General features: G+C 44.8%; 1 protein-coding gene across 2 annotated transcripts in view; it reads left to right on the plus strand.

Annotated features, from left to right (window-relative positions):
- Positions 1 to 17415, plus strand: part of LOC311064961 (plakophilin-4-like) — a 90989-nt gene that overhangs the window by 41427 nt on the left and 32147 nt on the right. Inside the window, exons 4-7 of one of the 2 annotated variants that reach the window (XM_084085049.1) lie at positions 4377 to 4411; positions 8070 to 8201; positions 8657 to 8850; positions 10395 to 10977. In XM_084085049.1, coding sequence (XP_083941175.1) covers positions 4377 to 4411; positions 8070 to 8201; positions 8657 to 8850; positions 10395 to 10977 — 944 coding nt within the window. The remainder of the gene's footprint in view (positions 1 to 4376; positions 4412 to 8069; positions 8202 to 8656; positions 8851 to 10394; positions 10978 to 17415) is intronic. The other variant, XM_084085050.1, reaches the window with a different exon arrangement.

The following is a 17415-nucleotide window of genomic DNA, read 5'->3' on the forward strand; positions in this document are numbered from 1 at the left end:
GCGTTTCAATGTCACATGCACAACAATTCAGCAGGTAACAAAATATTATTATTGTACCTGTTAGCTCAGTCATGATTTGATCGCCTTAGTTTAGTCACGTGACTGGCTGCACTCATAAGTTGGAAACGAGTAAGTCAGACATGGGGAAGCATTTAGGTCTTGGTAAAATTTCCTTAATTCCTTATAGCGACAAGGGAAATTAGAGTGGAGGTTAATGGACTGTGACATCTTAAGAAATTGCTTAATGGGCACATGTTAATGGTGGCTATTAATATGAAGGGCCTCTGTTGATTTTTCAGGTTTCTGCTTTGTCTGAGGCTACCAGTTATGAGATCTGGGGTGGAAGGATTTGCTGTCTCACTCATCTGTATTTTACTACTGATCATGTACAGAACCTTTTTTTTCTCCATTACACTAGGGTGACATTTTTGCCTAATGTGTTCTGGGCCGGTTTTATACTCCTTATATTTTATTTAAGAGGAAGGGTTATGATTACACAATCACATAACTGTATATTCTGAAGTGAAGTGAGGCCAGATAAACACTTTGTGGTGCGCGCCTGCCCGGGGCTACGACCCGGGTCGTGCCACCTGGGACCATTTTGTCAGCGGGTGGGGCGGTTGGTTCCCCTCACCCCGCTGGTGAGGGGAACCAACCCTGTGCTGTCGACGCTTTTCAGCAACGTTTTAGCGCTACTTCAGTAGCCCCAGGACACAATTTCAGCGTTGTTACTTGCAATAATGCACTGTTTGTTTTTTGTTTTTCTTTTGTTTTTGGCCAGGCATTTGGTGTCTGGCCCTAGAGTATTAAGCCGGGCTTGATAATGGCCCTTTTGTGTGTGTGTGTGTGTGTGCGTGTGCATGTGCGCGCGTGCGCGTGCGCGTGCGCGTGTGTGTTTCCTGGCTGTATGAAAATAAACCCCAGGCTCTCATATGAAGCACCTCTGCACCTCCAGCTCGCTTACCCGTAAATAACACCCTCCTACTGGTAGCAGCACACCCAGCCAGTACGCAGCAGTGGGAGTGTCCATTAGCCCAGAGAGGTGCGGGCAAAGTGCAGCCCCACAGCTGCCAGGCCACAATGGAGTCCAAGCACAAAATATACACCCCAACCACACTGCAATTTTCTGCTATTTCCTCCCCAAGAGGCCATTCAGACCTCGGTGTAAGTGGATCAGGCCACGATATTGATCACATTTGGAGATATGAGATCACAGCGTTAACTACAATTTGTGCCTCCATTGGTCACACCATACTCACCGCTCATGAAAGAAATGCATCAAAACTGTGAGCATCCTGCCTGGAGTCCTCTCTGGACTCGACTTCCACTGTGACTGCTAATTTTGGTCATTTATAGCACATAGACTTTGTGACAAATAAAAGTGATTTGGTGGCCATTGGCCTGTATCTGCTTTTGGAAGGTCAGTTTTAACACATGGAATGCTGAGATTCGTGTTTTGTCTCTCCACAAGCAGGTACTGGACTGTTGTGTAGACTGGAGTGCTATCTGTCGACAGTTTTACTCAACGTGAAGCACTGGGACCGCAGGCAGACTTATTGACCAGTAGGGAATCAATAACACCACCCTGTATCACCCCAACAACACTAAAGAAAACATGCTGCCCCTTTTTCACACCTTTTATAAGGGTTTAAGGGCCAGAGAATAGAAAAACAAGCTAGGTATCCCCCCAGGGCATTTGTGTGTGAATGGAGACGATTAGCCCTGGGAGTCATCATGCTGCTTTTTGCTCAATAGCACATAGGGACAACAATAGAGGTGACGGCACACCGGTGGGCTCTGATGGGGGGGGGGGGGGGGGCATTACATTTTATGGGACGTCCAGTATGGACCGGCCCCTTTTTATGCCTTCAAGGCAGGGCTGGTCGTCAAACTTGACCTCGGGCAAAACTCCAAGAAAAGATCAGACCTCCCACTTTGCCAGTGAAAAGATCGCCCTCCACCACCGCCAAAGGGAATGCTGTGAAATAAAATATGTCCTGTCAGGGTTGGGCTTCTTGATTGTGAGCAATAGCAGTTTTAACAGCTTCTTTTTACGGCACAACTCTGTACAAGGCTAACCGTCTATCAGTCTGTGTGTATGTTTGTCCAGAGCTAATCTTGCAAACCGCCGGAGAGATGAGCGAAAGATTTCTTGTTTACTGCCAGTAGGTCAACTTGGTACCCCTGTGCATTTTTTACATACTTTCTGAAATATTTAACTTTGAATATTATAATAGAAGTCAATGGGGCTCGGATCAGGCTGAAACCGTACCCAAATTTGGAAACACCAGAAATAAATTATAAAAGCTAGTAGATACAGAAAGAACACAAAACGCTTGCATGATAGAAGCACCAGAAGCTGCAGACCTTCGCAGACCTTCTTCATCAACAGTATGATGATGGGAGCCGTGCCGTTATTGGACCCTGTCCAGATGTTTTTTCACTCTCCACCCACACTAGCCAGCCAGACAGCCAGCCGGCCAGACACTTACATTGCAGCGGGATGGCACAGTGTATCATAGTGATGGGAGCCATTCCTCTGATCAACCATTGCCATGGTTCAATGGAGCACACGGTGCCAAACTTCCCTGCCTGTTTTTTTGTTTGGTTTTAATTGCCTGCACGCTCATTAAAATTCAGAGGATCCTGCCCAGCTTAAGCTCATTGAGCATCATTTTAAGTGGAAAGATAGGAAACGGGTGGCAATGACAGGTGCTTGGCAATAAACACAGGCTTTTTTTTAAGAGGGAGGAGGAAGGGGGAGATGTTCCAAGGTTCACTGCATGGGCAATCTCCTTCAAAATGATAATCCCTTGAAATTTAACTCAAATTGCATTCACTTTGTTGGAAGAAGGAGGTGTTTAGACCTTACATAAGTTGAATTTGTTCAGGTGGCTTTTAAAACGACTGTGTGCTCAGGCTAATATGCCTTAGAGCTGCACTTACCTTTCTGTGCAACCCCTATAATCAGTGTGGAGTGCTGTATGCTCTGAGACAGCTTACTCAGCCCGCTACTATGACCTCTCTCTCTCTCTCTTTCTTTCTTTCTTTCTTTCTCTTTCTTTCTCTCTCTCGCTTTCACTCTTTCAATCTCTCGTGCATTGTATTTGGCTCCCTCATTTTCAATCTCATCGTTTGCTCCTCTGTTGCTGCTGCTGCCTCAATTCATTTCCTCTCTCTCTCTCTCTTTCTCTCTCTTTCTCTCTCTCTCTCTCTTTCTCTCTCTCCTCTCTCTCTCTGTGTGCGTGTGAAAGAATGGGACAGAATCACTATTCCCCCTGCAGTGTGCTTTCTGGTTAGAGTGGGCTTAGTTTCAGTGGGAATGGCCTCATCAGTAAAACTGTAGCTACCTCTCTCCACCTCATCCCAGAACATTCCCTCTGCTAGGAACGGATACCTTGCAGCCTGCTGGCCCTGGGTCTGCCCATCAGTTTGAGCTATCTGCCTGTCTATTACTAGCCCGCACTCCTCCACCACTGATCCAGGACCAGCCACTCTTGACCCCACTATCAATCACGGAGGCTCTATACATATAGATCCTCTCTGTCAGAACATCACTAGGTAATGCTCTGCGTTTGGCTGCACTGGTCATGTTGAAATTTAAACACTCCTTGTCCGGCCTGGATTTATGCCTCATTATTCCCTCAGAGGACAGAGGACCTGCTGTCCTGTTGACACCTGCAGGGATATGTACAGTATGTACATTTTTGGTTTATAAGCACAAGCTTGCACGTTGTCTCTCGTTGCACATTTCTTGGAGTGTTTTATGACCTTTGTGGAGCTGTGGCATTTCTCTCACGAAGATCAATTGGTTTTATATTCATTCTCACCAGCAGGCCTTGCTTGGTTGTGCTCAGTTTGGACTCTCATCACGAAGTATTGCATCCCTTGGTCCTTTTTTCATTGTTTTTCATTTATTGGCCAAGTGTGGTCATCAAGGAGCTCTCCAGATTAAGTCAAAACAGACACAGGTCTGGCTCTCTGCCCTGTGGTTTATCCTGCAGGATACCTTCAAACATCACCTGTCACCAAGGGCATCTTTAGATCTTAACAAGTGTACAAACACTAACTTGCAATAGAGTTTAATTCTTGTCATCAGATCTGAGTGCAGGCATACAGCATGTCACATTGCTGACTGTTTTTATTTCAGTCACTGTGATTGCCACAGTTTCCGTGCAAAAGGCCCATGTCACATGTTAAATCTATTTTAAATATAAAAAACAACAGCAATAAATACACCAACGTGGATCAAATTACAAAAAAGATGAAGCCTATTTGCAATGTGGTCTACTCATGATATTCGTGATTGCTATGATTTCTCTGCGTTTGTGGTTGTACTGTACATTAATATTTTTTGCACTTTTTGCCTCTTTCAGCTCATCTGAGAAGTCCCTCCCTTGGAGATCTGCAGGTATGTCTATTGTCTATCTCCTATATGTTAGCCTTTGTAGTCTCGAGATCAGTTCAGTTGAGCAAACAGCTGTTCATCAATATACAGGAACAGCTTTCCATCTCAACCTCCTTACAAAAAATCCACTTCCTGCAATGACATTAACTCAAATCCTGTATGAAAGACATTGTTCTGTCATTTCACGTCAGTCATTCATTAATGTACAGCCTTTAACACATTGGGTGCCATAACCGTATATATACGTTTTTTGCAATACTTACACGGAGTGCCAAAACCGTATATATACGTTTTTTGAAAAAAAAGAAAAAAAAATTCAAAAACATTTTTTTTCAATTTTTTATTTTTTTTTACCTTCTAAGCACCAGGAGATATCATTTTCCGAAGATTTTGACTCCAATCCACTTTCTGGTTAACTTATGACTTCAAAAGCCTGTATCTCGGCTCCTAAAAAATGGTTAAAAAGTCCTGGCACTCAGTGTACTCTGTTTTTAAAAAAACCTGGCACCCAATGTGTTAAGAGTACGTTCTGTGTTCAGTGTCATCTGTTCTCAGTTTGTTTTAGTATAGTTTTTTTTGCATAGGTGGTAGAGACTGCAATTACTGCATCATAGCAGGATTACCATTTTAGTATCACAACAACAAAACACTCCTGACACATACAACATGACATCAATAGCACATAAATGTCAAGCAGTTTTGTTTTGAATCATTGAGGACCAGCCGGCTGAACGCGGCATGTGGCCGCTGGCTCTGTGTCAGCGTGCATGCATGCATGTATGATGTGCACTACTAGCATGTTTTACATATCCCCAGTAATCATAACTAACAGGAACCTTTAGAACTGAGTCTTCCAATGACGGATTGCCTCAGGCATATTCTTTGTTATATTCATACAATACTGTCTCCACACTCAGACTCAAGCCTGTCAATGATGAAGGGGACCCCCTCCCAAATCCCTCCCTGGGTCTCTGTTTTTCTTTTGTCCACATCCTTGAGCATCTTCAGAAGGGAACAGATAATGAACTGCATTTACCAGTGTATTTCATGCCTTATTACTTGTATAATGGAACTTTGTGTATTTATGCAATGGCCATTAATCTTTTATTGTCGATCCTGTCAGAGTAGCCTATGGGGGGTTATGATTGTACATATGCCATGGGAATATTAATATGTTTTTTTCTCATTTGATCGCGGCATTTCCTTGCAGAGCATTTGATTAGCTCTCAAACAGAGTCGGGAAATAATCAGAAGTGCTAGTTTGATTCCCATCGATTTCTCATTGTACTGTAGATGATAGATGGAGGACAGGTACTTTAATGTACTTTTCTCCCAACTAAATTAATTCCAATCTAGATCTGTTTATTGACAATGCCTCGTTTCTTTTTCTTTCGGAAGTGCTGTCAGTGTTGAGATATAGGATGCTGTTGAGTTGTAATGCCTCACGGTAATAGACTATCATTATTGGAGTATATTATTGAGTTATCCATCCTCAAAGCCTCTCCGGTCCTCGTTATGTTGTAGTCCTGAGTAACATTGTATAATCAACAAGGAACAGGATTGTAGCCTGGAAGAAAGAAATGAACTCTTATGCACTGTACCCGTACACAAGATGTAACAATAAGGAAACCCTGAACCTTGAGGAACCGGTGTTGGAAAAATGCCTTTTTTCTTTTTCTTTTTTAAAGGGTAATGGGCCAGGTCTGACTTAAAAGAGTCTTATAGGCTACAAGGGCCACCATATCCCTCGCCCGCCTGAGAGTTTAGGGAGGAAGTGTTACTGTGGAAACAGGCTTTTTTAACTTGGGGGAGGACGACAATGCAGTCACACACACACCTCAGACACATTCTGTCTGTCTGTCTGTCTGTCTGTCTGTCTGTCTGTCTGTCTGTCTGTCTGTCTGTCTGTCTCTTTCTAACCCACTCTTACCCCTCTTTCTCTGGCTATCTAATTTATCAAACACTGGGTCAAGGCTCAGTTCAAGAGCTCCGTGGTCTGAAATGACATGCTGTGTGGAAGAAATGCTCACTGAGTGTCTGTAATGGAAAGTTACCAATAGAGACAAAACACTCCATTGCTGTCCATGCCTACAGAAGGGCACATGAATGCTGTTTGGTTACAAGTGTCGCCATCGTGGAGATGCGTTACTGCCGTAATATAAATATTGTTTCTTAACGAGGCCTGAGAACCCTATGATTTTTACATAATGTATTCAAACACAGACACCAAATCATTCTCAGTGAACACAGCAGTCCTATCCTCTAGGTTTAACTGTCCTCGGCTCGCTGCGGTCATGCCCATAATTCTACATTAGGCTATAATAATTGCAAGAAGAGAATTTATTCTGATGGGGATGCAGACAGACCCCCCCCCCCCCATAAGCCCACACACACATTTTGTAAAGCTAGAGGAGTGGGCCTGGGCAGGCAAATACTGTAGAAGAAGCTTTCTTGGCAGGAAGGCAGGTTGTGCTGAAACGGTCAGGAGTGGGCATGCCAGCCACCGGAGCTGTCAAACACACTCGGCCTCAGTGTCAACAGATCAACACAAACGGCCAAGGCAGGGAAACAAGGGGCACTTCTCCACGCAATTAAACCCTCCGCGATACACCGGCCAACCAGCTATCCAGCACCCCCTCCTGTGAGATGCAGACTGCCAATGCTTTCAACCCCCCCCCCCAAGCCCCCATCCATTCCCCATCGCCCATTGTTATAGTGATTGTAAAAGGACCCATTGACAGAGGTCACGCTTAACGAGATTGTGATTGCCGGGCAACGCCGTGCAGCAGTTAACCGGAGACATTACGGGGCTAATTCTAACTGCCATTCACCACATTGGTGACTGTCGTGCATGAAGAGACAGGGTGGGCATCAGAGAAGAGAGCAGTGTGTATCAGGGGACAGTCCCTGGCATGGTGTTGTGCCACCCTGCCTAATTCCTCTAGCTTAATTTAGTGGGACAATAAAACGTAATGACTTCAAATGTACATGAGCATGAAATTAATGTTGCAGATATGCAATTTCTTTGTCGTCTGACCCCAAAAAGGTGAACTTAAAGTGATTTAAGTGATTTGCTTTGGTTAAAATAAGTGTTAAATAGCTCTATATTCTGATAGTACTCATTGCTATAGAGTGTTTGTTCAGTATTAGGAGTCTCCTTGTCTCTCCACCTCTTTATTAAACAGAAAATGCATTTTCGTTTCAGTTTCAGTTTCATTTTCAATTTTATCCAACCAGGACAGAGAACTCAATCAGGATACAGATTAAACAAGTGAAATTGGAAGTGATGACACTAAGAAATGAGCAGACAAAATTGGAAGTGGAACACTATACAAATTAAGCTTAAAAATGGGTACTTTCTCCTGATTGGCTGAGATTTTGACACCTACCGAAAAATGTATTTTCTGTTTATTAAAGAGCTGGAGAGACAGGGAGACATCTGTTACTGAACAAACACTCTATAGCAATGATTACTATCAGAATATAGTGCTTTAACCTTTTAACAAAATACTCTTTGTTTTAACCAAAAAATATCACTTACCCCTACCTTTAAAACATTTTATAAAATATAAATCCTTTATCTGTAAGTTTTCTTGAAGTTTTTCTTCTTTTTTTTCATGTGGTCTGACTCTCCACTCTGCTCCGGTTCTGCTCTATCCAGATGCCTCCACCTCAGGCGATGGCAAGTCTCGGGTGACGGACAGCTCCCAGTCGCCCGGTTACCGCATCAGGACCGAGTCGGAGCAGGTGTCCCTGTACTCTCCTGAGCAGACATCTCTCCATGAAAGTGAGGGTCTGTTACTATTACTCGCTCTATCTACCTTTCTCTTTTTCAACACACCTGTCTTGTCTGTCACTTCTTTTCCTCGTTTGTGGGAATCGGATTTTTCTTTTTTGTGGCTTTTCTCCTTTCCACTGACATTAAATGTTTCTCGATCATATTGTGAATCATAAAACTCACCCTCCCGTCACAGCGTATGCATTGCTGGCTGACACTTGAGCCGTACGGAAGTAGAACTTGCCCGCCCCAACCCCCACCCGCACTGGTCCTCTTGTCGTTACCAATGTGGTCTGGGTAAAGGTCAGGTCTATGATGAAAACCACTTATGATTTCCTCTCTCCCTCTCTCATATCCACCTCCCTCTCTCCTTCTCCTCTCCCTCTACCGCCCCCATCCTGCCCTCATCTCCTCCATCTTCCCTCTCTCTCCCCCTGCACTAATCCTCCCCTCTGTCCCGCCCCCTCAAGGGTCCGCAGGGAATTCGCGTAGCTCAACTCAGATGAACTCGTACTCGGACAGCGGCTACCAGGATGCCGGCTACTATAGCAGCCAGAACCTGGGCAAGAACGAGCTGAGGATGCAGCACTCCTTCCCCGGCACAGGCCCTGGCGTAGGCACCCTGATGAGGAACGCTAGGGCTGAGGGCCAGGCTTCAGCCCAGGTACTGCCAGGAATATACTGTATAGGCCAGCGGTTCTCAAACTTTTTCATGTCAAGGACCCCCAAAATGATGTGTATTTGGCCGCGGACCCCCATCTAAAAATATGATGTTCCTGGGACCCCCAGAAGCAAAGATTTGAGTTACAAATGTTTGCTTTAAAAAATATATATTCAAAGATTTGCACACATTTCCAAGATTTTTCAAAAATAGCCAAAGTATGAAAGGTCATAATTATTCTGATGCTATATTTACACATTTTGCTGGGGACCCCCTGGAACCCCCTCAAGTACCCCTGGGGGTCCCCGGACCCCACTTTGAGAACCAAGGGTATAGGCCACGTATATAGAATAATTGTCCTCTTTTTAGTTGTTGGGGTATGTGCCAAGTACTTTTGCACATGTACGTGGAAGGAATACTCTGCATTTGACCAGCAGTCCTATTAGTAGTACTAATAGGAGCAGTGGGTAACACTTTTTTAACGGCACCCATGGAGCAGTTGGGGTTCACTGTCTTACTCAAGGACACTTCAACACTAATCCAGGAAGAGCCTGGGATTTGAACCAGGAACCTTCTGGTTCCCAAGCGGGCTACCTCCTTAGCCTCTGCTGTCCTATTACAGTTTCCATTGTTGTTTGGTAAAACCTGATCAAAAACGGCATCCAGTTGATAGTTGATAAATCTTACAAACCCTCTTTTACTTAAATTAGTTGGATGCCTGAAAAAACATTTTGAGATGTGCACTGTGAAAAGCTCATAGAGTCTCTAATGGTGCAAGTATTATTTTTTTGCGCTCAGAGATGAAGCGTCTCTGAACTCTTTTTAAATGACTTGTGGGATGCGAGTTGGATCAATTGCATATTCAAAGCGGCTTGCAGGGTTTGTGTTAAACATGCGCTCTATCACCTCCTCATGGGAACCGAGATTCAAGGTGCTTTATTTTCAGATGCACACATTCTGAATATTACAACTATTGCTTGGATGGAATGGATTTTTTCTCACCATGGTTAAAAAGCCTGTGCTGTTGACAAACTCCTTAACTTGTTAGCCTTCTATTTGGCACCCTACATTTACAAGCTAGGTAACAATATTTAGAGAATATGAAAACCAAGACTTTGTTTTATTGCCATCTGCTGAAACCCTAAAATCAAGGTTATGACATGACATCTTGTTTTTCTATTAAATTACTTTGTGACATCCAGCTGATTTTGGTAAAGCATCTCAAAGTTGTTATTTGAAGCGTGAAGGCACAGAGAGGGCACACAGCAGAGCAGAGCATTGCATAAGAATGCTGTCTGCACACAGTGACCACCAAGAGACCATATGGCACTCCTGGCCACCATAGAGGAAAATGTAAGAGACCCTAGAGCGCGTCTCATTCTACATTTAATATACTTATGTAATGATCTACTATAAACCATTTCACTTTCATTGCCTATGATTCATTCTCTTCTCGCAAAGTGTATAACATCTGTATAGAGTTTTTTATGGCATCCATTAGTGTTGCTGTTTGCAGTCTCATGAAGTCGAGTGTTTCCTCTTTGCAGGCTCCGGCGGTGACCAGTGCTGTGCCGGGCCGCGCCATGCGCAGGGTGAGCTCGGTGCCCTCCCGCACCCAGTCGCCGGCCTACACCAGCAGCGTGTCACCCTCCCGTTGCTCCCTGCGCACCTCCACGGGAAGCGCCTACGGCTCGCCCATCGTTACAGAACCCAAGCCCCTCTCCAGCATCTTCTCCACCACTCTGCCAGCTGCCCAACGCGCCACTGCTGCAGTTGCCGGTGGTGGCTCACCGTACGCCACCCAGAAGAACTCCCCGGCAACACTGCGCCGCGTGGGCTCCGCCAACTCACGCTCAGGCAACGCCAGCCGCACCACCTCGCCGTATCACACGTCCGCAGGTTCGGCATCGGGGCACATGGGCTCACCTCTCATCATGGCAGATGGCGCGAACCTGCCGCTCACCAAGCAGCCCACGCAGTCATCGTCATCGCCAGTCAGAGCCAGTATGACGGCGGTGCCCCAGCACTACAGCTCCACTCTGCCACGCTCCCTCCTCCACGACCCTGACCCCTATGGAGCACAGAGTTATGACATTTACGAGAGGATGACGCGTCCGGACTGCCTCACAGGTACACGCAAGCACACACACATACACACACACACAACACACATAGCTATGTATTCAGGGTGTGCGCTCGATGGCTGCTTCCCTCTGGAGGTCTATCAGACCCTCTCAGATCAGAATGAGTTGTACTGTTTGCTAGTGTCAGTGGAGTTCCACTACAGTGTGTTAAGCCAGCCAATCGTAAAACTGCACATTTTAAGTCAACGCTGGCTGACAGTACAAAAAAAAAGAAAGAAAGGAAATCCCCTTTGGAGTCTGAGAGGAGATGTGTGCACTGTGCAGCATGGTGCTTTCTTCTTTCTTTAGCCCTGCCGCCCTGTCTTTTCCACTGGCGTGCATTTGTGTGAGTCACTGTGTGGGTTCAAGGCCAGCCCATTTCAAACAGGCTCACATTCTGGCAGCACATCCGTATGATTAGGCTGTATCAGGGGTTCCCAAACCTTTTGTGCTCCAGACCCAAAAGAAATTTGGTGTGTCCGCCGGACCCAAACTTAGAAAATACATTATGAATTAATCACTTAAGCCCTATTAAAAAAAATGTGAAAATAGACGATCTACACGCTCACAACCCGTCATCAACGACGCATTGTGAACTTGTAGAAAAAAGGGGGAAAAAAATGTATTATTAATATTTTTCTTTTTTTTGTAGGAAAGGTAAAAAAACAAACAGATTTTACTCATGATCCATAAAACCAGGTCTGTGACCCAGATCTTATGTTTGGTAGACACTGGGCTACTGTTTGTCATAAGCACACCCCTCCTCACAATTTGACACACCCTCTTCTCCTCTAAGGATTTTTCTGAATGGGGAGTGCCTTTTACATTAGAGTTGTAGGAAAACTGTCAAGGTTATATTGGGTTAACATTGTTTATTTGAAGTGTGTAGGTAAATTTATGAGTCTATGACAGCCCTTTAGAAGTATGCCCATAAGACAGTGGAGCAGTTATACGTTTTTGTTCCCCTGCAAGTAATTTTCTTGTCTAGGTCTGCACAGAAAAATCCTCAGTGAGCATTGGGCCCATTTATAAACTCTTGGAGTTAAATGAACACTGAGGATTTTACTGTGTAATGTACAATAGAGCCCATTCTGTGCGTTAGTAGCTGACAGGTCCTCTCGAGTAATTCACATGTCCTGCAGTTGATTGATGGATCTGTTGTGGTTTCTCTGCGTAGCGCTTGACATTTTCAAACTCGTAAATACGAGGCGGTTGTCCTCTTTGCTCTTTGTCTTCCCACTCACTGCCTCCGAAATTAAGTCTCCATCTTAATGCTTCTCCAGTTATCTTTCATTTTCTGCTGGATTTTGTTACAATAGTGCCTGTGGCTCTAAGCAGTTATGAAATTAAGGTCTTCAAATATCTCCTATTGCCTAAATCCCATCTAACACAAGTAGGATATGAGTGAATTTCTGGCTTTGAGCACAGAGTGCTTTCACTCACAATTATATAGTGGTGAGAGTCAACAAGCCCAACATCCAAGCTTTCAATGTGTCCCAGTAGGTGGAAATGTATATTGATTGCTATAGTAAGTGGCTGATTAAGACGTGCGTGATACAGATAATCCCTCATTAGTCGGCATATACTGGGCCTGGCAACACATAAAATAAAAGTCTTTCTGTGGTGGCAGGCAATGAAATAACACACACTGACGTGTGTTTGACCACCAAAATGTGTTATTGGGGGGGGTGTCCACAGAAAGCATTGTTGTTATGGTTGAGTGCGTCGGATTGGATATCAAACATAGCGTTTCCAAAGAGGATGGAGCGCTTATTTTTTTATGTTTTCTTTTTATAACCTACCTAGCCTGAATAGCCAACTTGTCGTCACGCGACCGGGATGGTTTACCAGGCTAGGTAGGAGTGGGTTGTTTCACAGTTGCAATCAGCATCTGTTTGTTGATCTGCCCTGCTTCTTCCTCGATTTTGATTGGCCAGTCAAAAAAGGCATTGATGAGTGGTATTCTTCTGTAAATGTTGAACTATTTTCTGCATCTGATGAGAGTGCTAAAACGCGAGGCGCTGCACTGGAGAGAGGGGCGCTCCTAGCACATCTTTATCATAGAAATACATGGCAGAAAGGTGCTGGCAGCTCAAAAAATGCTTTTTATGGACACAGCCCCTTATGCTGCTCGGCATAAATAATCTTTATGTCTCTCACTCCAGACTTAAATGGAACACTAAAAACCAGCAGCAGTCTTCATTTTGTGCCATTGCTGCTGGTACAGTACCTTTGGGACATATGCCAATAACAAACATATACTACTGTTATTATCAGCATACTGACATCCAGTATGCACTGTCGGGCCCTAATTTAAAGGCGGGCATTTATCACCATAGTGTAACGGGGTGGGATCAGGCTGCGCTCTTTGCTTCTCAGCCTGTCTGCCACGAGGCTAATTACCGGCTCTTTAAAAAAACGTTTAAGTATCTACCATAGATAAGAATATAGCTCAGGTAGATGAAGAAAATCATTGCTATTGCACACCAAGCAGATTACAAAAATTACACAATTGTTCCCATTTCTATAATAGGCAGGTTTTGTAGTGGGAACAGTTAAGCTGGAGTAGTTATTTTAAAGTTTGCGTGCATTAAGGGCTCCACCCTTAAACAAGGGGAATCTAATTTCTTTCTCCCCTCCACACGTTGTGAGCCATCAGCACTTATTCATCAGGTTACCATAAGGTTAATTGAGTGCTTGTGCTTAACTTAAATGCTGCCTTGGGATGCCTTCAGATGCCCTGGTAGACGACGACCCTCAAGGTGAACTTTTTATTCTATTAACACCATCATTCTCTCCATATCGTCGCTGTTGGGTGGAAACCTTGTATGTCCAAAACCGTTTCTATTCAGAAAATGGAAAGAATAAGCTGTGTTCCAATGGATCCAATGTAGTTATTTTTTAGTCACAATCTCTTGTTAATACTTTACATTGGTTCAATATTTATAAAACCAGATGGACAGACTTAACCCCTTTCACTTAGCAGATCTACAAGCTTATAGATTGGGTATTCTTACCACCTTTGCTTGACACTGTCATACAACGTACTGTAGTAGGGCATTATAAAGAAAAAAAACGTGAAAAGTTGAAATATGGAGATACAAGTTTCTGCCTGCCAGCGACGTTATGCTGTGTTTTGTCTGTCTTATTGCATCAGTGCATGTACTTTGATGTGGCATTTTGTTGGTAGCTAGATCAATTTGAGCTGATTTTTTCTTCTATTTTTTGACTCACATTAAACCCATCCAATTCACTCTTAAAGGGCCACAGGGAAATGCCTTGTACTAAATGTGCATCAGCGTGTCGTTATGTAGTATTACCCCTGAGACAAAATGCAACTGCTGCCTGCGTTTTAACTATTTCTCTGCTGTCTCCATCGTTTGCTGAAGTCAGTTAGGAATAATCATCTCATGAATCCCATTACTCCACTGTCTGGTGTTGGCTCATCATGACACGCACGCACGCACGCACACACACACACACACACACACACACACACACACACACACACACACACACACACACACACACACACACACACACACACACACACACACACACACACACAGCGAAAATATGACTGATGATATCATCTGCAGTCACAAATGGGCTTTCAGTCGTCTTTCATGCAGCAGGCAGAGATGCTGAGCAGTTCTAACCCAGCCAAGCCAGATGTGCACTGCTCAGCCTCTCTGCATAGTCACCTGTCTGTACGCCTGGCTGTGTTACGCCTCATTTATACCCTGCCAATATACAAGCTCGCAATACGTTGCGGATGCGACACATTGTGAGCTTGTATATCGGTTATTATCGACACGCAGCACCGTGCAAGAAAGTATAAATCAGGCTTTACTCTCCCTATGTCCCTCCCACTGTTCTCTCTCTGACACACACGCACGCACGCACGCACGCACGCACGCACGCACGCACGCACGCACGCACGCACGCACGCACGCACGCACGCACGCACGCACGCACACACACACACACACACACACACACACACACTTTCTTCCTTGCTTTATCCTTGCCTCTGACATAGAAGCAGTTTTCGGCCCTGGTGCTTGACGAGGCATGCTGGAAGTATCCGGACAGGTCACATGGCCAGCCTCATTAGCATCATAGCATGCTGTTTACGAATGCCACCCAAAATGCCCAAGCCCATTTCTCCTTCTCTCTCCCTTAAACATATAAAAACTCCTCTACCCTCTTCCCTGATCTCCCTCCAGTCTTTCCTTACCCGTTCCCTTATCACCTCCATCCTACCTCTCTCTGCAGTCTGCACAGTCACCGGCAGGGAAAAGCCTACCTTCCCCCCTGTCACTTAACACAAGAAGATGAAGACAAACTGTCCCTGTAATTTGGTCATTATGCCTCGTGTCCATTTCAGTGCACAGCAGAGTAGGAAAAGAGTGGGTCTGAATGGTGTAGCACTTAAAGGTCCATTTTGACACTCTCTTGAGTTAAATTATCACTCCAGATTTTCCTGTAATGGCCACAAAGCCTGTGTGTAAAAACTTACAACACCGGCCTTTGTTTTTGCAGGTTCAAAACCTTTTCTTCACTATATTTTGATAATCATTTTCCACAGCATCAAGCCAACCCCCACACTCAGACTGTTTGTTCTTAGAGAGCTCTTTTTTTTTCTTTTCAACATTATTTTCGTTGAGGAATGCAGTCAGCTGCATCCATTTAAATGTTTGTTTCTTCAGAGCAGGAGTGGGCGCGCGCACGCCAAGCCGCCACCGCCCTTCCCTTTCGCCTAGCCTCTGCCAAGTGCAATCTGTTAAAGTCACAGCGAGAGGGAGAGAGAGCCGAGGGCAAGAATTAAACGACTATAACGCACAAGGAATGCAGGGCCATTCACCCGCTGTAAGACGGTCTTATATTATTTCCCCGTGACAATTTGCAGATTTTCCTCTTAGAAGTGACTGCCGCATTTTCTACTAAAGGGAGGAGAATAAAGGAGGAGGGGATGTGTGTGTGGGGGATTTGTCTCTTTTGAGGTTGTTTTTAATGTGCCGCTTGAAGGGAGGCTGGGGCTCCTGCTGAGAGGGGAGAGCCGCATGGAGGTCTCCCTGCAGCTGGGGCACGACGGTGTTGAGAGGCCTGATGGTGTCACCAGGGTTTACACGGGAAGAGGAGCCTCTGATGTGGCCTCAGTCTGTTCATTCTCTCTCTCTCTCTCCCTCTCTCTCTCTCTCCCCTTGCTCCATTAGACCCTCCACCCCCTAAAAAGAAGAAAAAGCTTTGAACAAGAGAAGCTGATTTCCTGCCAAGCTGCTGCTATTGGTTATTGTGTGCTCTGTCTTTAGATTGAAAGGCTGCCACAGACATTGAATGAGCCACCCCACAGCACACGGCAGCAGTCCCTGTCTAGTGGCGAGAATTGCTTCCCCTCAATTTCTGCTCCATGTTCCTGTCAGGATGCATGCCCACCTCTTTCTCAATGTCAGCTTTGGTGAATATTTCACTGAAACGAGAAATATTCGTCTTTAAATTCTTGTATAATATATTTTATTCCATTTAGATCCAGTCCATAAAGCATCCTGTCACTTGATATTTGAACCCATTATATCACAACTGACATCATGATTCCTTAACCTGTTGAGTTGTTTAATATTCTGTCTCAGCTCACCGTTACCATGCATGTCACAGATGGCGGTTTACAGGGCTCGCCCTGGCCTCACCTGTCCACTGTGCATGGATGGGTATGGGGCACGGGTCTCTTGTGGTCAGTATCCCAGGCTGTGCCTTAACCCATTAAGACCTGAGGCCAATTCTGCAAATGCCTGAGTCAGTAATTCTCACACTTTTCAAAAAATGTTCAAAAATGTTCAAAAAGCTTGCAACATCTGCTATTTTTTAATAGCCAGCACAAAAATCTAAAATGACAGATTCTTTCCCGGTTTTAATGGGTTAAAGCAGAGGAAAACTCACTCATCCCACTGCCCAAGAGGCTCTCAGATCTCTCTCTCACAGGGCAAACATGTTCATTTATTCCTTTCCTCTGTGTTGAAGTGTGATAAGAATCCCTCATTTAGTTGCTGTTGGGGTATTTGTCATGGTACTACGTTTGCACATACCTGAAATTCTTCCTCTGCAGCCATTTACCCATCCTAACTATTAGGAGCAGTGGTCACTATTAATACGGCGCCCGGGGAGCAGTTAGGGGGTTAAGTGTCTTGCTTGGGGACGCGGGGGGGGGACCCAGATTCCCAGACGGCCTCTCTAACCACTAGCCTGTTAAGCCTCTGTGTTGAGCAGCTGTCTGTGCCTGGATCCGTGTAGCTGGACAGGAGCCTAGGGTTTTGTTCAGACTGCAGCGAATCCGATTTGTTTCTCGAATACGATCTTTAGAACTGACTGTTCACCCTGTTATTTGCAAGTGATCAGATCAGATTTGTGTATTGAAATGGTCAACCATTGGTTGCTGTGGTAATGA

The sequence above is a fragment of the Gymnoscopelus microlampas genome, assembly GCF_963454915.1.
Source record: "Gymnoscopelus microlampas genome assembly, chromosome: 17".
In the NCBI taxonomy this organism is placed as follows: domain Eukaryota; kingdom Metazoa; phylum Chordata; class Actinopteri; order Myctophiformes; family Myctophidae; genus Gymnoscopelus; species Gymnoscopelus microlampas.